General features: G+C 43.6%; 1 protein-coding gene across 3 annotated transcripts; it reads left to right on the top strand.

Annotated features, from left to right (window-relative positions):
* Positions 1-1995: 1995 nt before the first annotated feature.
* On the top strand, positions 1996-19193 carry gpr171 (G protein-coupled receptor 171). 3 transcript variants are annotated; one of them, XR_010035789.1, is made up of 7 exons: positions 1996-2162; positions 4628-4840; positions 7524-7750; positions 10477-10804; positions 11663-11920; positions 12775-14746; positions 16223-16780. XR_010035789.1 is itself a non-coding variant. In XM_063204880.1 (4 exons), exons 3-4 carry the CDS (start codon positions 17352-17354, stop codon positions 18999-19001), a joined length of 1377 nt encoding a protein of 458 aa, XP_063060950.1. In that variant the 5' UTR covers positions 12929-14746; positions 16223-16451; positions 17309-17351; the 3' UTR covers positions 19002-19193. The 3 variants fall into 3 exon arrangements, 1 of the variants encoding a protein (XP_063060950.1); XR_010035788.1 differs by having other exon boundaries at positions 10477-10813; XM_063204880.1 differs by lacking the exons at positions 1996-2162; positions 4628-4840; positions 7524-7750; positions 10477-10804; positions 11663-11920 and adding exons at positions 17309-18054; positions 18328-19193 and having other exon boundaries at positions 12929-14746; positions 16223-16451.
* The last annotated feature ends 1388 nt before the right edge of the window (positions 19194-20581 follow it).

Genomic DNA, 20581 nt, shown 5'->3' with positions numbered 1-20581 from the left:
ACCTTTAATAACTCATCACATGGCAGATGCTCATCTCACCTCTCCTCACATCTGAGTTTGACATTGCCTTAGAGTGCCATCTGCAGACTTACAAATTCAGACATGCTACAGGAGGAGCCATTTACTGTACCATGCCATTTGCAATGGCGCTTGGTCGAAATGTACAGTATATGGTCACTTCCACATTTGGTCAACTTTGCAGAGAATTTAGGGCTTTAGTCCCTACAAGTGTGTATGTGTGTGTGTATGTGTGAGTGTGGGGGGGGGGGGGGGCTTTTGTTTTTGTCATCTTGACTATGAATGTTTCCTTGCTCCTCATTGTTGATGAATGGAATGCAGTCGCACTACAGCCCTATAACCAGCAGGTAGCACTGTTTCGCAGAAAATAGCAGATGACCTGCATGAGAAAATTACACTGTATTAGCCATCTTGATATGGAAGTATTGCTGCTCATTTCAACACTCTTGTCTGGGCAGAATGTCTGGATTTTGTGTTTAGTTTTTATTGAAGTTTGTCACCCAAGGCACACAAAATACTGAGCTATAAATAATCCCCTATGAACCTCCTCTTTGATACAGACTGGCGATATTACCTTGGGATGTAGGCACGCTAATTGCCTGAACACACAGTACACTCCATTAAGTACATTTAGTAGGCTGATATGGTATGTGGCTACCTGTTGTTAGATTTGCATGGAGTGAAGTGACCAGGCCGGGGGCAGCCCCCTGCCGAGCGAATGAGGAAGTAGGTACCATCACCTGCTCCACAGGCAGAGCCACATTCCACTGACGTCTGTGCATTGTGGGATCATATTAAAGAGTTGTGCTTCCAGGAATATATGCATGTAAACCAATACAACAAACAAATACAAAAATAGATATAGACAAAGATATGTAGAGAATATCTTTTTGTGTCCTGGTGAAGCGGAGATGAAACAACCCCTTTAGCATCATAGGATATATTTTTAGTAATTTGGTAATAAAAGTTCTAAATTCCAACATGTTTTTATGCTCCAGTAATTCCAGTAGAGTCTGTTTGAAGTTTTGCATGTTACTTGTTTGTTTGCAAATGGCAGAAAACGCCACTATGCACTTAATTTCCCTGAATCATCATTTATGAGACCTTATCACGAACGAGCACACGTACACACACACACACACACACACACACACACACACACACACACACACACACACACACACACACACACACACACACACACACACACACACACACACACACACACAGGCACATACGCCCACACACACACACACGCATGCATGCGCATGCACCAGTGTTAATTTCGTCAACCATGACTATGACTAAAATATTTCGTCAATGCCCTTTTTTGATTTTCGTCATTTAGACTAAGACTAAGACTAAATTGGGAAGACAATGACTAAAATATGACTAAGACTAAAATTGATTTTCGTCATTGTGACTAAGACTAAGACTAAATTTTAAAAAGCTGACGAAATTAACACTGGTATAAAATGAAATACAGAAAAGGAGAATCAGTGTGTGAAGAAGTTTTATTCTGTACAGTGTGATATATGTTAAAAAGAGAAGCAGTGTGCAGAGAAGGTTTATTCTCTACAGTCAATGATATATATTAAAAGTGTGTGGAGAAGTTCTGTAATGTACAGTGTTGACTAAAATGACGAAAATGACTAAAATTGACTAAGACTAAAATTGATTTTCGTCATTTAGACTAAGACTAAGACTAAATTGGGAAGGCAATGACTAAAATATGACTAAGACTAAAATTGATTTTCGTCATTGTGACTAAGACTACGACTAAATCAAAAAAAGCTGACAAAATTAACACTGGCATGCACGCACGCACACACACGCACACACACACACACACACACACCATAACCCTCCTCCCCCCCCCTCTCTCTCTCGACCTTTTTCTTGTCTCTCTCTCTTTCCCTCTGTCTCTGTGTCTCTCACTGTATCACATCGCTCTTTCTCTCCCACGACACACCGTAACGCACGCCCATGCACAGACACTCAACGCACACATACTCCCTGTTGCCTCTCTGTCTGTAAATGGATAGCTGGCTGACATGAACGTGTTTCTTCATATATGCAGGTCATTTTAAGGACTCAATTTGACTCTGACAGCTGTATACAAAGGAGAGTATTAAGGGACAAGAGTAAGTACTGAGGTTTTTTTTATCACTTATTCTCATGCATATTCTCATATTATTTAGCAGTCAGTTGCATGTTCTCTTGAAGAACAGGTGGGCTATTTTGCACAAGAGATGTTTAGGTGTTTTGAGTAACTTTGGCTCAAAAATTTCAAGCAGATCATCTGAATGGGCACAGCTATTCTGGAATACAGCTCTCATGGTATTTTAAGTGAAAGCCTGCTTAGGTGTTTATGTGGAAGTAAACATGAACATCTCCTGGCGATATTTTGGGTCTATGTAATTTTGTGTCTGTGTGGTTGCCCCCTTAATCCAATCTTTATTGTGACAACAAAATAGCTCCAGAGTTCATCAAGAAATGTCAGTCATCAATACAATCTTGTATTGATATTCTGAGGTCATGTATATTGAGAAATATTGGTCAGATTACTACTGTAAGTAAAAAAAAAATGAATTACTGATGGGGGATGGGAGAGTATCTGCATGGAGGCCAACACAATATTTAGCACAGGTCCTAGAGGGCAGGAAACTTTAACATCAACATAATGAAGGTCCCAGGACACTCTTTTTTTATTATTATTTTTGCTAAACAAAAGCAGCCAATTTTGTTACACACGCACCCTAAATAATAGTCATTGCGGAAATAAATAGATACAAACACTTGAGTCATGAGAAGTTATATTACAGAATATATGAGCATCCTATGCACCTATGTGACTACAATGCCCAGGGGCATATTTAGTTAGTCATAGATTCATCAGATAGTGCAGATCTATGCTTTACAGAAACACCTTACACGTGGGAATCTGGTAATATCTGATGAATTTGTGGGATTTTGAACGTGTTCACTTCGTAAATTAGAAAACAGAGAAAACATTGGAAAGTTTCTCTTGCCCATAGAAAAGAACATAAAGACAAAATGTTTTGTGTTTATGTAGGTTGTATATAATAGATTAGAGTGCAGGACATATTTTATTCATTGATATAGCCTCTAGAATCTAGATAAATCAATAGCCTACTCTTTTCAGAGACATTGTGTAGCTTCTTCAAGACCTGACTTTGCACATTCTCCAAACAAAGAGACATGCGTTGACATCCAGTCATATATGTGTTTATGTAGCCTACAGTAGGTTGTATAATAGATTAGAGTGCGGGGTATACTTTATTAATTGATCGTGAAGGAAATCAATGTATTAGCACTTAGACATAACACAGATTTACATGCTGTATATACATGTACCGTACGTATATAAACATTTGTTCGCAACTCTGTGTGTGTGTGTGTGTGTGTGTGTGTGTGTGTGTGTGTGTGTGTGTGTGTGTGTGTGTGTGTGTGTGTGTGTGTGTGTGTGTGTGTGTGTGTGTGTGTGTGTGTGTGTGTGTGTGTGCACACGTGAGTGTGTGCGCACGTGTATGCGTGTGTGTGTGTGCATGTGTGTATGCGAATGTGTGTGTATGCATGCATACGTGTGTGTGTAAACACTGAATGTTCAATGTGTGTATTCGTGCATGCATGCATGTTTGTGTGTGTGTGTGTAAACTTTATGAGTTCAACCACCTTAAGTAATAAAAAGTGGAACATGAGAACTGATGCCCGGGAAGAGAGGCTTGGGAAAGGATGTGGTGGAGCGAGAGAGAGGAAACGATTCCACCTGGGGGTTCCTCATTGTTGAACACCACTCCAAACAATGAAACATTGAGATCCAATTGCCTTACATGAACAAACGTCCACTGAAAGCTTTATATGTCGCTTGTGGCATAACATGGGTGGTTACATAATGGTGTTGGGTTGCATTTCCTGTTCCAAGAGCGTGCCAAGCTGAATTTTGGATTGCGGGTTTCGAGTTAGCTGGAATACCAGCACATGGATATACCGCCCATAAAGCTCAATGCTTCAAATTTTTGGTAACACTTTATTTTAGGGATACATCTATTCACTAATACATACAATGTTCCTGTAAGTAACTTGTAAAGCATGTACAAAGCAAAATCAAACATTTATTAGGCATGTATTTGCAAATGTCTTGTTCATGCACATTAAGGGATTTATTACCAATTTAACCTTAGTAAGGACCTAGTAGGCCTTAGCATTTGCGTAGTACATGCCTTACAAGGTACTTATGCAGGCATTAACATTGTATGTATTAGTGCTAATAGATGTATCCCTAAAATAAAGTGTTACCAAATGTTTAAAACAATTGCATAAGCATGCATGGAAGACTCCGTCTCTGCATAAATGGCTGCATAGTTGTATAACGTTCTGGAAACCACATCCACAGCCATCATCATCACCCAAGAACAGTTTTGGCCATAAGGCGAGATGTTGGCTTTCATTGTGGTGGAACAGAGAAACGCGGCTCTCACACCACCTCACAAAATAGACCTCTCTCTCTCTCTCTCTCTCTCTCTCTCTCTCTCTCTCCCTCTCTCTCTTCCCCTTTCTCTATATCTCATCTCCTCATCTCTTGCAGATGAACAACTCACACGCTCAAGTGTTGCTGACCTCCACCACCACTGCCATGTCCCTCCGTCCCGGTCTGAACGTCAGCCCAGCTCCGGTGGAGGTGGCCATGGAGCCGCACTGCAACAGCTCCGGGGCCCAGGTCCTGGCCTACCCCGTCTTCATCTCCGGCTACGCAATCGTCTTCCTCGTCAGCCTCGTGCTCAACGGCTTCACACTCAAGGTCAGGGGTCAAGGTCAAAAGTAAATGTACACTATTCAAAATTTGTTCAGTTTGACACCCCCAATGTTAGAGGCCAACAGTACCCAAGATTTATGATGCAGTTGCTGTTGCAAGGACTATTTTTGGACCCTCTCATAATTCACCAACAATAAGCTACAAATTGACAAATGAGTTTGGCTGAATGCTGGATTAATGGGCCGGATGTTTTTCCTAGGAAATAGACGTAGAAGTAAAATAAAATAAAAGTTACAAAAAAGAAACCTGCCACGGTTTTGTTCGACACAGATGATTTCACTGAGTAGGTGATGTACAGTTACCGCTCACCTTACATCGCTCCAGGGACTGTAACCTACCCTGTGATAACTATAGGATGCATTGGCTGTAAGTGTAATGTAATACTTCTACACAGTAAAAAATGCAGTGTTAATTCAACACTTAGAGAGTATTCGGGGACCAAATAAACTCTAGGAGGTGTTAAATTGACTCTGTTAGTGTTGCATTAACACTGCGGTTTTTACTGTGTACTTTTGACATCTTACCCTCAAGGTGTACTTCTCGTGTTAAATCGACTCTCTGTGGCGACAAGGCTGGACTGGGGGGAAATAGGGCCCGGGCACTTTTGGATCAAAGGCCCCCCCCCACTCCATAATTAGCACCGAAAAACTGACTCTCTGGTGGGCCCCGCACCCTTGTGGGCCCCTATTTTCAGAAATGTCATATATATATATATATATATATTAGTGGTGGGCCGTTATTGGCGTTAACGTGCTGCGATAATGTGAGACTCTTGTCGCGCGACAAAGAAAATATCGCACGTTAATCTCTTTTCAAAATATGGATTTGAGGTTTGGGGATGCGTGTCACCATAGCGTTCGATTGACAGACGGTTTCAGACTGCCCTCCAGTCGCTTCGCCTCTCCAGCTGTTGCTCAGCAGACCTACTAAATAGGAACAGGGTTTGCATGCTGTAAACATTAATCTCTCTGCCGTGGTAGGTGTTGTTTTAGTGCTTTTTCATAAGTGGTAGACTAGAGAGACTTTATTGTTTGAGGTGAAGCAGACATTGTGTAGCCTAGCCTACCAGCCCGACATAACCTAGGCTATAGCCTACATTTCCTCACGCATTGCATGGAACACAAACAACAGTCCTGTTCCAGAAATCTTGCCTGTGCCATAATTGCAAAACATTCCGTTTGATATACATTTTGAAGATTGTCAAACTGAAACTGTCAATATCTACTGTCGCTGAATGTTTGTGTTATGATCGCGCATTTGCGACTCATGTTTGTCAGACGGTATTCTAATACACCTCGCGGTTGTTGCGCGTGATAAAGCCAATCTCGCGGTCGTCGCGCTTGACTTTTTTTTTTTTTGCAAACTGAATTCATTTGGAGTTGTAACTCCGCTGGCATTCTAACGCAGAGAACAACTGTCAGGTTTAGGCCAAATCGATGTGGGCCAGTGCTTTAGGGTCTAGAACTAGCTCTAGAAATCTAGTAGCCTGGCTATGACTTTGCTGTAGCCTACCTACTGCGCAGCTCCTCCCTCTCTAAAGGAGCCGCTGCCCTTTTTACAGTCAGTGGCAGATTAATTCTCTCTCTCTCTCTCTCTCTCTCTCTCTCTCTCTCTCTCTCTCTCTCTCTCTGCCCATTAGAAATGCTGAATTGTTTGTCATTTTGTTTAAATAGTCTAAATGTTTGATATAGATTTATCTGTATTTGCCTCTACAATTTATAGCAATGTTCATTTTGAAATGTCAGTATATTATGACTGTAAATGCTTCCTAACATACTCGAAACACTTTTCAAATATTGCTTTTTTTTCATTGCCAAATATCAACCATTTCTTTGATGATGAGATGCATTTGGGAAAAAAAGAGATGAGCTCTGGTCTAATGCGCCATCTTAAGAAACCCCCCTAGGTTTTTTTTCGTCATTATTTCGCTAGCGTGCCTATTCTGAATGAGCCATTTTGATATAGATTAATCTAGATTAATCTAGATTAATTTCATAATTACAGTGAGATTAATCTAGATTAAAAAAATTAATCTATGCCCACCCCTAATATATATATATATATATATATATATATATATATATATATATATATATATCCTACACAGTATATATGTATATATATTTTACATTTCTAAAAATAGGGGCCCATGAGGGGAAATACCGGCTATGCCAGATGGCCAGTCCAGCCCTGTGTGGCGATGCAGAGCAGTGGTGATCCTACAATGCCTTCTCCAGCTCCCCATACAGCCCCCGGCCCACCGTGAAAAACCCCCAGCAAAATTGGCCAAAAAACTCTTACTACTGCCAATGAGAAACGCTAATACCATGTAATTATTGCAATAGTGTGTTGATATTGTGGAAATGATATGTTACAGTACACTCTCAGAAATAAAAGTACAGAACTTGTCGCTGTGGCAGTACCTTCAAGGGGAGTACCATTGTGTCGCTTGATTGGTACCCCAAAAAAGAGGTTCGTTCAGTTTCTTGCAATGTCGACCAATGTGAATCTGTCACCTCTTTTTTGAGGTACCACCCAAGCGACGCAATGGTTCTGTACCTTTATTTCTGAGAGTGTAATAGCGCTACAGTAAGTGCCGTTAATCGCCCCTGTCTCTTAGTGTTGAATTAGCACTGCAAGACTTTACAGTGTACTTCTGCGTCTCCAGGTGTACTTCTGCCAGGGCAAGAGGGGCGCCGCCACCTCGGTCACGGTCTACCTGCAGAACCTGGCGATCGCTGACCTGATCCTGAGCCTGTGCCTGCCGCTGCGCATCGCCAACTATCTGGTGGGCACGGCCGCCATGCGCCAGCTCTACTGCAGCTTCGGGGCCTCGGCATTCTACCTCAACATGTATGCCAGCATCCTCTTCATGGAGTACATCGCAGCCAACAGGTAACTAGATCAGGTGGTTGCAGGTTCGAATCCCGCATGGCATGCACATCAGCATCCTCTTCATGGCATGGAGTATATCACTGCCAACAGGCAACTGTACTGACATCAGTAGGCTGCAGGTTCGAATCCCACATGGCTTGTATGCCAGCATCCTCTTCATGGAGCACATCGCCACCAACAGCTAACTGTACTGAGATCCGCCAAGAGGTAGTGTATGTCTGGTAGTTAGGGAGTTGGGAAGGGATCAGCAGGTTGGAGGTTGTAGGTTCAAACCCCAGGTCAGTAGGAAGACAGCAGGTACACTTGAGTGACCTCCACCTTCAAGATGCAAGATTTTTTTTTCCTGAGGAAAATTGACCTCAACCTTCTACCTCCACAGAGTATACTCTTCATGAAGTGCAGTAGGCAACACCTTGTTTTACAGTGTCCTAATTACTGTGTACTTCCTGGGTAGCAACAGGGTAATAGAGAGAAGTGACACAGTATCTACAGAGATGGTTGCTCAGCTGGTATATATCACTGCCAACAGGTTGGTTCAGGGAAGTTGTCAGGGCAGGACAAAGGGGCCAGTTGTCCCTAGGACCCTAGCCCAAGAAGTTGGGGGCAGAAGTGGCTTCTCATTACATTGTATGAATTGGGTGGAGAGGCCCTTTCAGATGGGTTTGTGCTGGGCCCAGCCAAATCTGGTTAGGTTTATTCATTCTGTATGTGTACAGTATTATGTAGGGTACACAGCTGGTGCTTGCATGATGGTCGGGAAGGGAGTTTAAAGATGCCATTTAATAATTTGGAGAGTTCTATCCGACAGCAGCTTTACATAAGTTGTATGTTACATAGTAACTCGTGATAGAAATGGAGTTGAATGTGTCGTAGGTGTTTATACAGTGTGCTGCTGGTGGAAGACACATGGTTGCAGATGCTCTGTCACATTTTGTGGAATTTATAAATGCACTCTCTCTAACTGATTACAAAATGCAATAATGGCATAGAATATGCCTAAAAAACTATTTTGATATCCCTATATTTAATTTTGAGACCTTTGATAATAGATGTTGTTACAATTGATATCTTAATGTTTTTTTCCGAAGGTCACGGCTCTGATCCAGAGTCCTTAGACCAAATGAGCACAAACTGTGCATTGTGGGCAGAGCAGACAAATGTCAAAAAGACTCTGACCAACGTAACCTACATGGACTTCCCCTGGCCAACATCTCAATCACGCTATACCACACTTAGAGAGAATATGGTCACTTGGTGGGTTTTGCTCGGGGCCCCATAGAAGGACAAGATTTTCCTGAAAAGATCAACTTCACTCACCCTAGAGACTAATCTTTCTTAACAAGGGCTCTACAGGGGCTCTTGCAATTGGGGGCTTATTTTATTTTTGAATACTATAGGGGGCATTGGCAGGCTTATGGTGTTGTCAAGGCGGCATTGGGAGCCTTATGATGAGGTCAAGGGGGTGCTTGTTCAAAAAAAAAAGTATGAGAACGACTGCTCTAAACCGTACGGCCAAATTAATATATTGGCCTCCACTGTGATGTAGGTCGTGGGTTAGTGGCCCTAACTGGAATAGCGGTCGCAGAGCATTTTATTTTATAGCCCTTACTGGCCTTATCAAGGGCCGCTTCCACAAAGCTGCTGGGAAGTAATAATAATCATTAATAATACTACTCAATGTAGTGGAAAGTGCGCATATCCAGCAAAATAGCATCAGCAGGTGCCAGATCAAAAAAATGTCACATGTAGAAGATCTATGATTGAAACGTTGCTCCTAATAAATTAAGTCTTTTGCAAGCAGTGTACAGATCCTTTCCCACTCCTACAGTATACTAAAGAGCTACCATGTGGTTAGAGCATCTGGGAGGGAACACCATGCCACTTGCACATACAGTATAGAAATGATATGTACTGCCCTTGTCTGAATTCTCACTGTCTGATACTCGAAATCCACAGAAAATGGATTGAATAAAGAGTGAAGTGACCTGCTTAGTGATCAGTGAGAAGAAATCAGTTGGATCACTTGAACATGAATCTGAGGCCACAAATAATACTTGTGATAGGTGCCATATTGGCAGCTGTGCCCTAAAGGTTAAGGAGGTGGTCTAAAGATCAGAGGATTGCAGGTTCGAATCCCACCCTTACCTCTTCCTTTACCTTCATCCATGGCTTGAACAAGGCACCTAACCCCACATTGCCACAGAGACTGTAACCAATAGCCTGTAAATAAAAGTGTCAGTGCAAGTGTAATGTAATGTAAAAGTGAAATAGACTAACCTTTACAGACATTATTTACCTACATGTTATTAATTGGTCATTGTCTGTCTGTCTGGAGAGGACAAGGAAGTAATGGACACAAGTATACTGCAGCCTTCTTGTCTTTTGTGTTGTTTGTTTGTTGCTGTTCTTGTTGTTACTAGGCGCCACATGACACATCAGTGTGACATTTCCTTGTGTGACATTTTCTAGTTTCCTCAGAAAAGAGTAGACTGTTGCCATATGGTATCTTGTCAAGCAATCGCATTAATTTCCCATTCCTCACTCTAACACCTTGATGCAGTGGTTCCCAAACTTTTTCAACTGGGAACCCCTTTTGGACCTAAAAATAATTTTGCAACTATTTCCTCTATTGGCTATATGGATGAAAGTGTCATGTCACGTTGTGTGATATTTTTTCTATTGCAGTCTTCTATTATTCAGTGTTGTTCCCTGTTGTCTTCTACGAGGTACCTGAAGATCGTCCGTCCTCTGGAGACCCACCCCCTGCAGACCCCTCGTGCCGCCCGCATGATATCCATCGTCACCTGGACGCTGCTGGGCGGCTCGTCCTTCGCCTACATGGTGGTGTCCTTCATCTCCTCCCCAATGGACAGCGCCACCTCTCTCCCCCCACACAGCGTGGGCTGCGAGTCCCTACACAGCAAGAGCGTCAGCCGGCTCTACAAGGCCGTGCACACCGCCTCAGCGGCCATCTTCTTTTTCGTCCTCATCTCCCTCATCTTCCTCTACCACGGCACCAGGCAGCGGCTGCGCCAGGCACAGAAGATCCGACAGGTCCACACAGTAAAAAAAGCAACAGTGTTATACATTATATATATATTACATAGTATTATATATATTATATATTTATGTGCATACACTATATATTCCAGAATTAATATACACCTCGTAGCCTCTTGATGTAGATTGGCTGGCTGGTGGGCCAGTTTACTCTTTGCTGTAAAGACTAAACGTCATAATAAGAACATTGCTATGGCAATACAGAGAGCCTTATATAGCAGAAGAAGGCATGGTCATTGATATTTTGGTGACAATGAGGTTATAATAGAGGCTCTGCATGAAAGGGTTAAGACTTTGTGTAATACTTGTGTTTCTGTTGGTTTCTGACAGAGTAGCTAGAACTGGGCTGTTTTGCCTTCTCATTATGTTTGCCTATGGTTAAAATAAAGTTGTTTGAAATGACATCCCTTTCATACAGATGGGATTGCTGGCTATCCCATTCACTACTTGTTGAAAAAGCTGAACTAAATCATAACAGCATCGCTATGACATTACAGAGATTAAGACTTGGTTATTACAATTTTGTTGAAAATAAGGTTATAACAGATTCAGATAACATTTGGTCCTACTCAAATATAGGATTCATTTTACTCTTTGGCCAGTGAATTGTTAACAGAGGTAACTCTACTCTACTCTACATAATATATTTGTATTTTAAATATCAAGAGCTGTAGACTTAAAATGTCACCGTCCACCAGCAGAATTTACACCTTCGACTCCACTAGAGTTAATTTGCTCTCCTCAGTGTTGTAAATGACTGACTCTCCCCTGTGTTGTAAATACTCTGGATCTGCCTTCATATAAGTTAACTCCTCAAGACTGACGGTCCATTTTTTTCTTGTTACCGTGCAGCGCGGCGGTGCCCAGTCCTGCCAGAAACTGGAGAGGTCCAAGCGCAACATGCTGGTTCTGGTGAGCGTGTTCTGCGTGTGCTTCGTGCCGTACCACCTGGTGCGGCTGCCCTACGCCTTCCTGAAGCAGCGGCTCACCTGCTTTGCCTGGGCGCACGCCTTCTACACACTGAAGGAGGCCACCGTGCTGCTGTCCGTCTGCAACGCCTGCCTGGACCCCCTCATCTACTTCATCTTCTGCAAGGCCTTCAGGCAACAGGTACAGTCGGGTCGGCCATGTTTGTTTTTGGTTGCCTAAACTAGTATTTTTCAACCACTGTGCCAAGGAACACTAGTGTGCCGTGAGAGATCATCTGGTGTGCCCTGGAAAATTATAGAATAACTGTACATTGTTAATATAGGCAATGGGGTTTTATTTTCAGTTAAAGGATAACTTCTGCCAATTTCAATATGCTGTTGTATTGCTCACGCTATACCTTTGAGTTGTCAGTACCCGCCCCGGTGATGCTGCATTTTTCGAGTCCTCTCCGAGATCTGAGCTATTCTAATGGTGGCAGACTTTGTGTAGGCCTACGTTAAAAACTTTCTTAACATACCGGTAGGCCTACTCCAAATATTATCCCAAAAGGTATCACTGTTTGCTAGTTGCCTGCTGATGTTGCATAACCTTTCGGATGTTATTGGGAATAAATTAAGATGTTTTTTTAAATGTAAACATACGCCTGCCGCCCCCATTACAATGACCATGATCTCGGATAAGGCTGAAGAAGAAAAAAAAAACTCAGGTACTGACAAGTCCAGGGTAGTGTGAGCATTACAACTGCATGTCGAAATTGGCAGAAGTTATCCTTTAGGATATACGATTGGTGGTGTGCCTTGCCATTTTGTCCTTGAAAAAGGTGTGCCTTGGCTCCAAAAATGTGGAATACCACTGGCCTAAACTAGCAGACCGAATACCCTGTGGTAGCTGCAGAGAGCGTCTTTGGTAGCAGAGAAGTTTGGAAATGGGTGTTGTTTGTGGATGTAGTAATACGGTGGACAGAAAGAAGATGATTTAAATATAATAGGCTATTTAATTCATTTATTAATTAATTTATTTGTTTGTTCATCCAGTTGGGCCTGAGGAAGACGCCTCCTTCTCCACCACAGGAGCTGGCGTCGGCCATGACGGAGGTGCGGAGACTGTCCATGAAGAGGGAGAGCCTGAAGCCTCTGAACGGGCTCCTCATCACACCCGTCACGCTTCCTGACGAATTACCTTGACCTTGACCCTTGACCTTGACATTTCTCCTCACGCTGCTGTTTTTTAGGCTGTGCTTTGCCTGCCTCGCAAGAGCCTCATGCTTGTACACGCACGCAAGTCTTTTTTTTCACACCTATTTAAATGTACATACATTGCTACAGTGACTCTATATATTGGATAATAGAATACCATGTGCGTGTGTGTGACAAAAGTACTGAACGATCGACTGTGATGGCACAGTCCCTGCTTGTTCTGGAACAAGAACGTGCTGTACCCATTGAACTGTGTTGAGGATGGCATGACAACTGTGACCATGGCGGAACTGAAAAGACACCTGGGCACCTGTTTCCCCTGGTTGCACATGCAAACAGCTTGATGCACAAGTAAAGCCTCTTTTGTGGAAGTCCATTTTGAACAAAAAAAACGAATTGAGGACAAGCAAGGCACCACAATGTATGCACACAAACACACACACACACACACACACACACACACACACACACACACAAACACACACACACACACTACTGAAGGTATTTATTGTCGACTTGTATGAATATATCACCTCAATATCAGTTTGCCCACAGTATGTCTTGTCCAGTTTGAATACTGTCAAATAATCTTTAAAAGCTATCACTGCAACGTAGGAAGCATTTCCACTGTGGTAGCCTCTACTTTCATACATCCTTGTCTTAGTCAAAAATATGCATGGAGTATATTAGCGCAACTGACCTTCTATGGGGCCGTGTAGGTAATAGATTAGGAGGGCTGTCTTCTACACAGACTGCAATGTATTTTTAGGTTGTATGTAATGTAGATCATGATGATATTGAACTTCGCAGAAAAGTCAGGTGGGGGGGATTTAGATACAGTTTCATCTCTTCCTGTTAAAGCCCCCACAAGGATGAGATATGACCTAAAAAAAAGCCCCACGCCATCAAATGTTTGTCACAGGAAGGCCACTGAGTCTGATGAGGCTTGTGATAATCCTGAGGACATCATAAGCACAGTGATGTATTAGTGACAGTTTCGGTGAGTGACAGAGGATTTTTTGACACCTTCAGTTTTATATTTCACCGCAGACACAACCACAAAGTGAAGCACTGAGTTCCACCAATTCCCGTCTCAGGCCTAATGACTGAATCATCACAACCTCAGTTTTCGTTCACACTTTTTATACAGTATTTCCTAGAAAAAAATGAAACTTTCAGCTATGTGCTTTGGCTATACTTCAGACTACACACAGGCAGCTCAAGCATTGAAAATCTAGTCCACGAAAACAGGAACTGACATAGACGGCCCACCAGCCACAGAGGTGACAACTGGGTGGTGTGTTTGTTTGTGGTGGCTTGTCTCGACACAGGATCTGGAAACTTCGGGTTTCTTTCACGACACGTGACGTCACAGCACTGCAACACAAAGTCGAGGAGGGCCTGTGTGACTTTCTCTCTCTCTCTCTCAATCTCTCTCTCTGAATCTCTCTCTCTCTCTATCTCTCTCTCTGAAGCTGTCTCTTCCTCTTTCTAACAATCTCTCTTACTCTCTGTCTACCTCTTACTCACTCTTCCTCTCACACGCCTTGCCTTCGCTGTCTCTCCTTTTTTCTCTTTCTCTTGTTCTTTTCCTTGTAACTTCTGTTCATCAGTCTGCAGTGTGCAAGCTATGGCGGAGGGCAGGTCTTGAAGATTGACATCGAGCAGTTTCAGCTACAGGCTCCTGTGCTCTCAGTGCCTTCAGTAGCCTAGCGGTCACATGATGCACATGATGGCCCTCACGTCAGCCAGACGTCTGTGGCCACACTGCTAATAAAGACGACAGACACAACTGCAAACAGAAGATGTGGTGAGATATCTCTCTCTCTCTCTCTCTCTCTCTCTCTCTCTCTCTCTCTCTCTCTCTCTCTCTCTCTCTCTCGCTCTCTCTCTCTCTCTCTCTCTCTCTCTCTCTCTCTCTCTCTCTCTCTCTCTCGCGCGCTCTCTCGCTCTCTCTCTCTCGCTCTCTCTCTCAGAGCCAATGCCTCTTATCTGAAAGACACATATGTGACCGTTAAACAATTGTGCTGCATTTTCTATTTCTAAATCCGGAGAAGCTTATTATTCTGTATGTGGGTTGTGGGAAACGTGCTGTGTTGCTGATGTGATATCTGAGAAGTTGATACATGCAAACCAATCAGGGATGATAGGCAAAGAAGGTGCTTTTGTTTGGTCTGACTTTGTCACATTGGAGACATTGAAATGCCAGGCAGTTTGAAAGTTAGACATCAGACAGACAGAGTTAGTCACATCAGGTCAGTATTTGCATTCTGTTCCTGTTTCGTATACAGACACCATAAAAGGATGCATTGATATGTATATAATATGGATATTAAAATCAGACTGTGGATGTTAAGCACAGCTTATCTTGCACTGGGTGATTGGATTTTTTTTTTTTACCATATACCTAGTTGATATAATGAAGAGTTATAGAAACCCATTAAAAAATTAAGACGATTCATGGATCTGTAACGGCAGAGAACTTAGATAAGCAGTCATCGATGGTATGTCTTCCATGTTAAAGGGATTGACTGAAGTTCTATTGCCATATTGCCATACTTTCACTGGCTAGGGTAGTGTTTCTCCACGGGGGCGTTGGGGAGCTCTAGGGGGGCGTTGAGAAGGATACAGCTGAGAGTGGGCAGCGCTTTGTTGCCATTGGGGGGCATTAGTCTATTTATTTTTTTAATACTAAGGGGGGTGTTGTCAGTCTTATGATGCGGTCAGGGGGCATTGGGAGGCTTGCGATAATGCCAAGGGGGTATTTGTTCAAAAAAGGTTGAGAAACACTGGGCTAGGGGTGGAGAGTAGCAGGATGTGGAGGAAAAGAGATAGAGTTAGTGAGTTCATGTTTGTGGATTTGACAGGCAGTGAACACATTCTGTCCTTTGACAAAGCCAAAAGAACTAATTTAATTACTGTCATGTCTGCTACATGTGTGTTCTACACTGTAAAAATGCAGTGTTAATTCAACACAATTCTGAGAATATATGATCCCAAATTAACTTTTGATTAAACTTATGAATGTTGAGTTAACACTTACAGAGTTTAATTAGCATTATTTTAGCACATATGACTTCATAGTATTAATTCAACATTCAAAGAATTGAACAAGAAAATTGAATGGGGCTATACATTTTCAGAATATCGATGAATTAATACATGTTTACAGTACCCATTAACAGGATTTGAACACAATTGTCATGGAATAATAATGTCACAACGTTTGTATGTTTGCCTAACATTACAGTTCCATTTTCTTTTGCAAAAAAAATCTGTTTTTCAGGGCTGAGAGTGACTCATCTTCTAACAGTCTCCAGTGCAAAATAGAAGAGAAAAAAGAAGCCAAGAAAGCAGCATTAACCATCTCACCACTTCCTGTTGAGCTACAGTAGTGTGATGCGTGTGATGTCTGATGCGTGAGTGTGTGGAGGGCCCCAGTGACGTGATCAGACCCACACCCGCCCGCCGGAGTCTAGTCATCCAGTCACCCAGTCATCCACCCAGGGTCTGAGGTACAGTGGCATGTGTCTTTTCCAACCATGTGGGCAATTTGAAAGTAAAAATAAAAGAGGTCATTGCACTTTGATGAAGGATAATATGCATTACATTTTGCTACCGCTTTTTATCCAGAACGACTTATAATCATTACAGCAATGTGAGGTTAAGTGCTGTGAACTTTGAACTTGTAACCCTCTGATCCATTAGGCCCACTCCCTAACCAGTAAGCCATGGCTGCCCAATGGGACCAAACATTTTGCTAATAAACCCACATTTGGGAGCATGTATCACCATGCATACCTTTATTATTCCTTTTCAGTTTATTTTTTGTTGGTCCAGCACCTACATGAGTTAAGAGTGATAATTGTGTGATATTTAAGTGTGATATTCTTCTTCTATATGTCTAGAGTAACTTTTAAAATGTTCTTTGATGGTCCTTTTCGTGTTCTGTGGTGTGGATGCTATGGGTTTGAAATACTGTGGTTTCTAGAGTGTGTTCACACTGCTGCAGGGACATTTCATTTCCTAAGGGGGAGTGTTGGGGCCACTGCTACAGTAACCTTTAAAGAGGTCTTTGAAGGTCGCTCAGTCTACCGTGTGTAATGTGACTTCAGCTTTTAATTCACAAATCCTTTCTTGAATCTTTTCCATTTCTTTGTGCAAGCAATGGACTTTACAGTACAAATTCACCTGCCTTGATTTATGGTTCTGCAGGTTTGATATTTCCACCAAATCTCATATTGATTTCAGAACTCTGTTAAAGTTTGAAATGACAAAATCATTAAACCATTCTCCTCTTTCTTCATGTATGAAGTGAACTACACCGTACAAATAAACCTGCCTTGTCTTGCCTTGCCTTTCCTTTCTGCAGGGTTGATATTTTCCTCCAGCTTTACACCACCAACCAGCTGACCATGGCCACCACCTCCTCCTTCCGGCCCTCCTCATCCAACACCTCCAGCAGCAGCAGCAGCAGCAGCAGCTGTGTGATCAGCAGCCCCATGGAGCCCTTCGCCGCAGCCTACATCCTCATCTTCCTGCTGGGCACGGCGGGCGCCCTGCTCTCCCTCTGGGCCTTCGTACGCGCCCACGCCACCGCCCGCGCCACCCAGAAGTGCATGAACGTCTACCTCATCAACCTGCTCGTCGCCGACCTCCTGCTCATGCTGGCGCTGCCCTTCAAAATCGCCACCGACCTTGTGGGCATGGGCGCCAAGGTCACGGGCACGGGCATCAACAGCGCCATGGACGCCAACACGAACATGTCACTTGGAGGGGGAACCAAGGTTATGGACACTGATGCCAACAGCGGCGGCGGCGGTGCTGGCGTCTCACTGGGTATCTTCCACTGCCAGTGTACGGCGGTGCTGATCTACATCAACATGTACGCCTCCATCACCTTCCTGGCCTTCGTCTGCATGAGCCGCTACCTGCAGCTCCATGGCGGCCGTGGCTCCAGATCGCTGGCCTTGCTCCATCTCCAGGAGCCGCGCTTCGCTGCCCTCATGGCCGCCGTGGTCTGGCTGCTGGTGCTCTTCATCAACGTGCCCAACATGGCCATCCCCATCCGGGACGACTGGCACCACACGGACCGGGGCCGGGACCTGCCAACATACGGTAAAAACATCGGTTTTATTTTTACTCTTAATAAGGAGTTGGTGGGTAATCGTCTTGTAATCAAATTGCAATTACACTGGCCATCCCGTTTTAGATATAGCTATGTCGAATTTGCCATATACTACAATATCAAACCATTTTTTTCAGTTTCAGTGTTGGTGTACTTAGTTACTGCACTTTGCCTTTGTAGGGCAGTATATAAATGCTACATAATACTATGTAAGTACACACTCTCTAGAATATCAACACCCCTGTTTTTTTTACTGTGTGCAGGGATGGGGACCCAGGGAGCGGGTAGCGGTGGGGAACGAGGCCGTGGACCCCCGGCCTCATTCAAGTGTGCCGACCTCAAGACGGAGCTGGGCCAGCACTGGCACCTGCTGTCTGTCTTCCTGGGCATGATGATCTTCCTCAACGCGTCGGCCATCCTGCTCCTCTCCAACGGCCTGGTCCTCAAGCAGCTGTGGGGCCGGCGGCACGCCGAGCGCGAGCACCGCTCCAGTGCGCGCAAGGCCAGCGTCAGCATCGCCGGCGTCACGCTGGCCTACGTGCTGTGCTTCGTGCCCTACCACGCCGTGCGGATGCCCTACGCCTTCACGCAGACGCGCATCATCGAGGACTGCGCGTTGCACCGCTCGCTCTTCCTGGCCAAGGAGAGCACGCTGCTGCTGGCCATACTGCACCTCCTCCTCCACCCCGTGCTCTACTTCTACCTGTCCAGCTCCGTCAGGGGACGGCTGACCAGCGTCTTCTCCAGCATGAGGAGCAGACAGGAGGAGGGCAAGGATGGGGGGAAGGAGGAAGAGGAGAGAGAGGATTGGGTGAAGGAGGAAGAGGAGGGCAACATGGAGGGCAAGGTGAAGGACGAAGAGAGAAAGATGGAGGTTGTTGCTGAGGAGGAGGAGGAGGAGGAGGAAGAGGTGGGCAGCGTAGAGGTGAAGCTGTGATGTGGGGTAGGATGTATGTAGAGAGGGGTGTCTGTGTGTGTGTCTGCGTGTGTGCATGTGCTCTGTGAGTCCGGCGCCTGGGAGGGGAGAGGGTGAGATGAAAACTGTAGTGGAGGAGGAAGAGAATGAGGAGAAGATGGAGCTGGAGCCATGATGTTTGTGTGTGTGTGTGTGTGTGTGTGTGTGTGTGTGTGTGTGTGTGTGTGTGTGTGTGTGTGTGTGTGTGTGTGTGCGTGCGTGCGTGCGTGCGTGCGTGCGTGCGTGCGTGCGTGCGTGCGTGCGTGCGTGCGTGCATGTGAGTGTGTGTGAGGGACATAGTCCAGCAGCAGGATATGGAGGAATGCAGATAGTGAGCAAATATTTTGTGGTTTGGCTTGTACTGACTTTCAAAGAAACCTTTAAAAACTGTCATGGAACTGAACATGGTCGCAACTCACAACGAGCATGGAGAATGTGCGTGTGCATGTCAGGCAAGGTAGTGATAAAGGTCAGAATGGCAAAGTGGGTTGAAAGCTGGATGACTGGACAATCAACCACATGTACAGGGGGGAAATGTCAAGGTTAATTCAACACTTATAGAGTATTCTGAGACCGAATACACCCTGGAAGATGTTAAACATTCTCTCCAAGTGTTGAATTAGCACTGCTCTTTTTACTGAGTAACCAGAGTCTCTCTACTGTATTTGCATCTGCTGGCTTCATACAAAGGCCTGTTTCACACCTCAGCCCACTGACTATTTGAATGTACGACAGAGCACGTGTGTCCTTGTTAAGTGCAGGTGATTTTTATTTATACCATGTTTGTAAATGTGTTACAGGTCATTTCATTTACTGTAAATAAGAGTTATAAAAAATGATGTTAATATAATAGAATAATCAGCATCAGTGTTTCTGAATACTGTAGTTCAGCCTGGTTTTGGACACATGGTGATGCTGTTGTATTAATTAATTACACATAGCCTACCTTTGATGGACGAAAATACAACTTCTCACCAATGAATGTTCATGTAAAACCTACAATAGCTTTTTTAATTATTATTATTTTCCATTGTAACTGGCAAGGTGCAATGACATTAATAAAAACAGGAATCACACTTTCGTAATAATGGCATGGTGTGTGGTTTCATACAAATGTAAATCAACAACTTAGTTATTTATGCACTAAGTAAGTATTATTGTTTTGTGTAAATGGAAGCCGCAAACATTAACCATGAATGCTGTGCCTGTTAATGATGTGATACTTCCTCTGCACTACTCAAGTTCAGGTGGCAGCATGTGGGTGTTGATTATCTGATTCAGGGCCTACTGGAAAAGGGACATAATAATAAGCCTATAGTAGGCATACTCACAATGAGTCAATGATGCCATGGGGAAGGACCGAAAAATTTGCTTCGTAAGTTCCCATGCAACATATTAATTTCAACTGAAATGGACATAGAGTTGGAGGGTTTACTATACATGCAACAGCGTGCAACAAAACAAATACAGCAAAGTCATTATATTTAAATAAATACTGTATAAAATATAATTAACTAGAAATGACATAGGACTTATTTAAGTGTAAACTGCCAGTAGCATAC

Source organism: Engraulis encrasicolus, chromosome 8, assembly GCF_034702125.1.
Source record: "Engraulis encrasicolus isolate BLACKSEA-1 chromosome 8, IST_EnEncr_1.0, whole genome shotgun sequence".
In the NCBI taxonomy this organism is placed as follows: Eukaryota; Metazoa; Chordata; class Actinopteri; order Clupeiformes; family Engraulidae; genus Engraulis; species Engraulis encrasicolus.
This window is presented reverse-complemented; position numbering and strand designations above follow the sequence as displayed.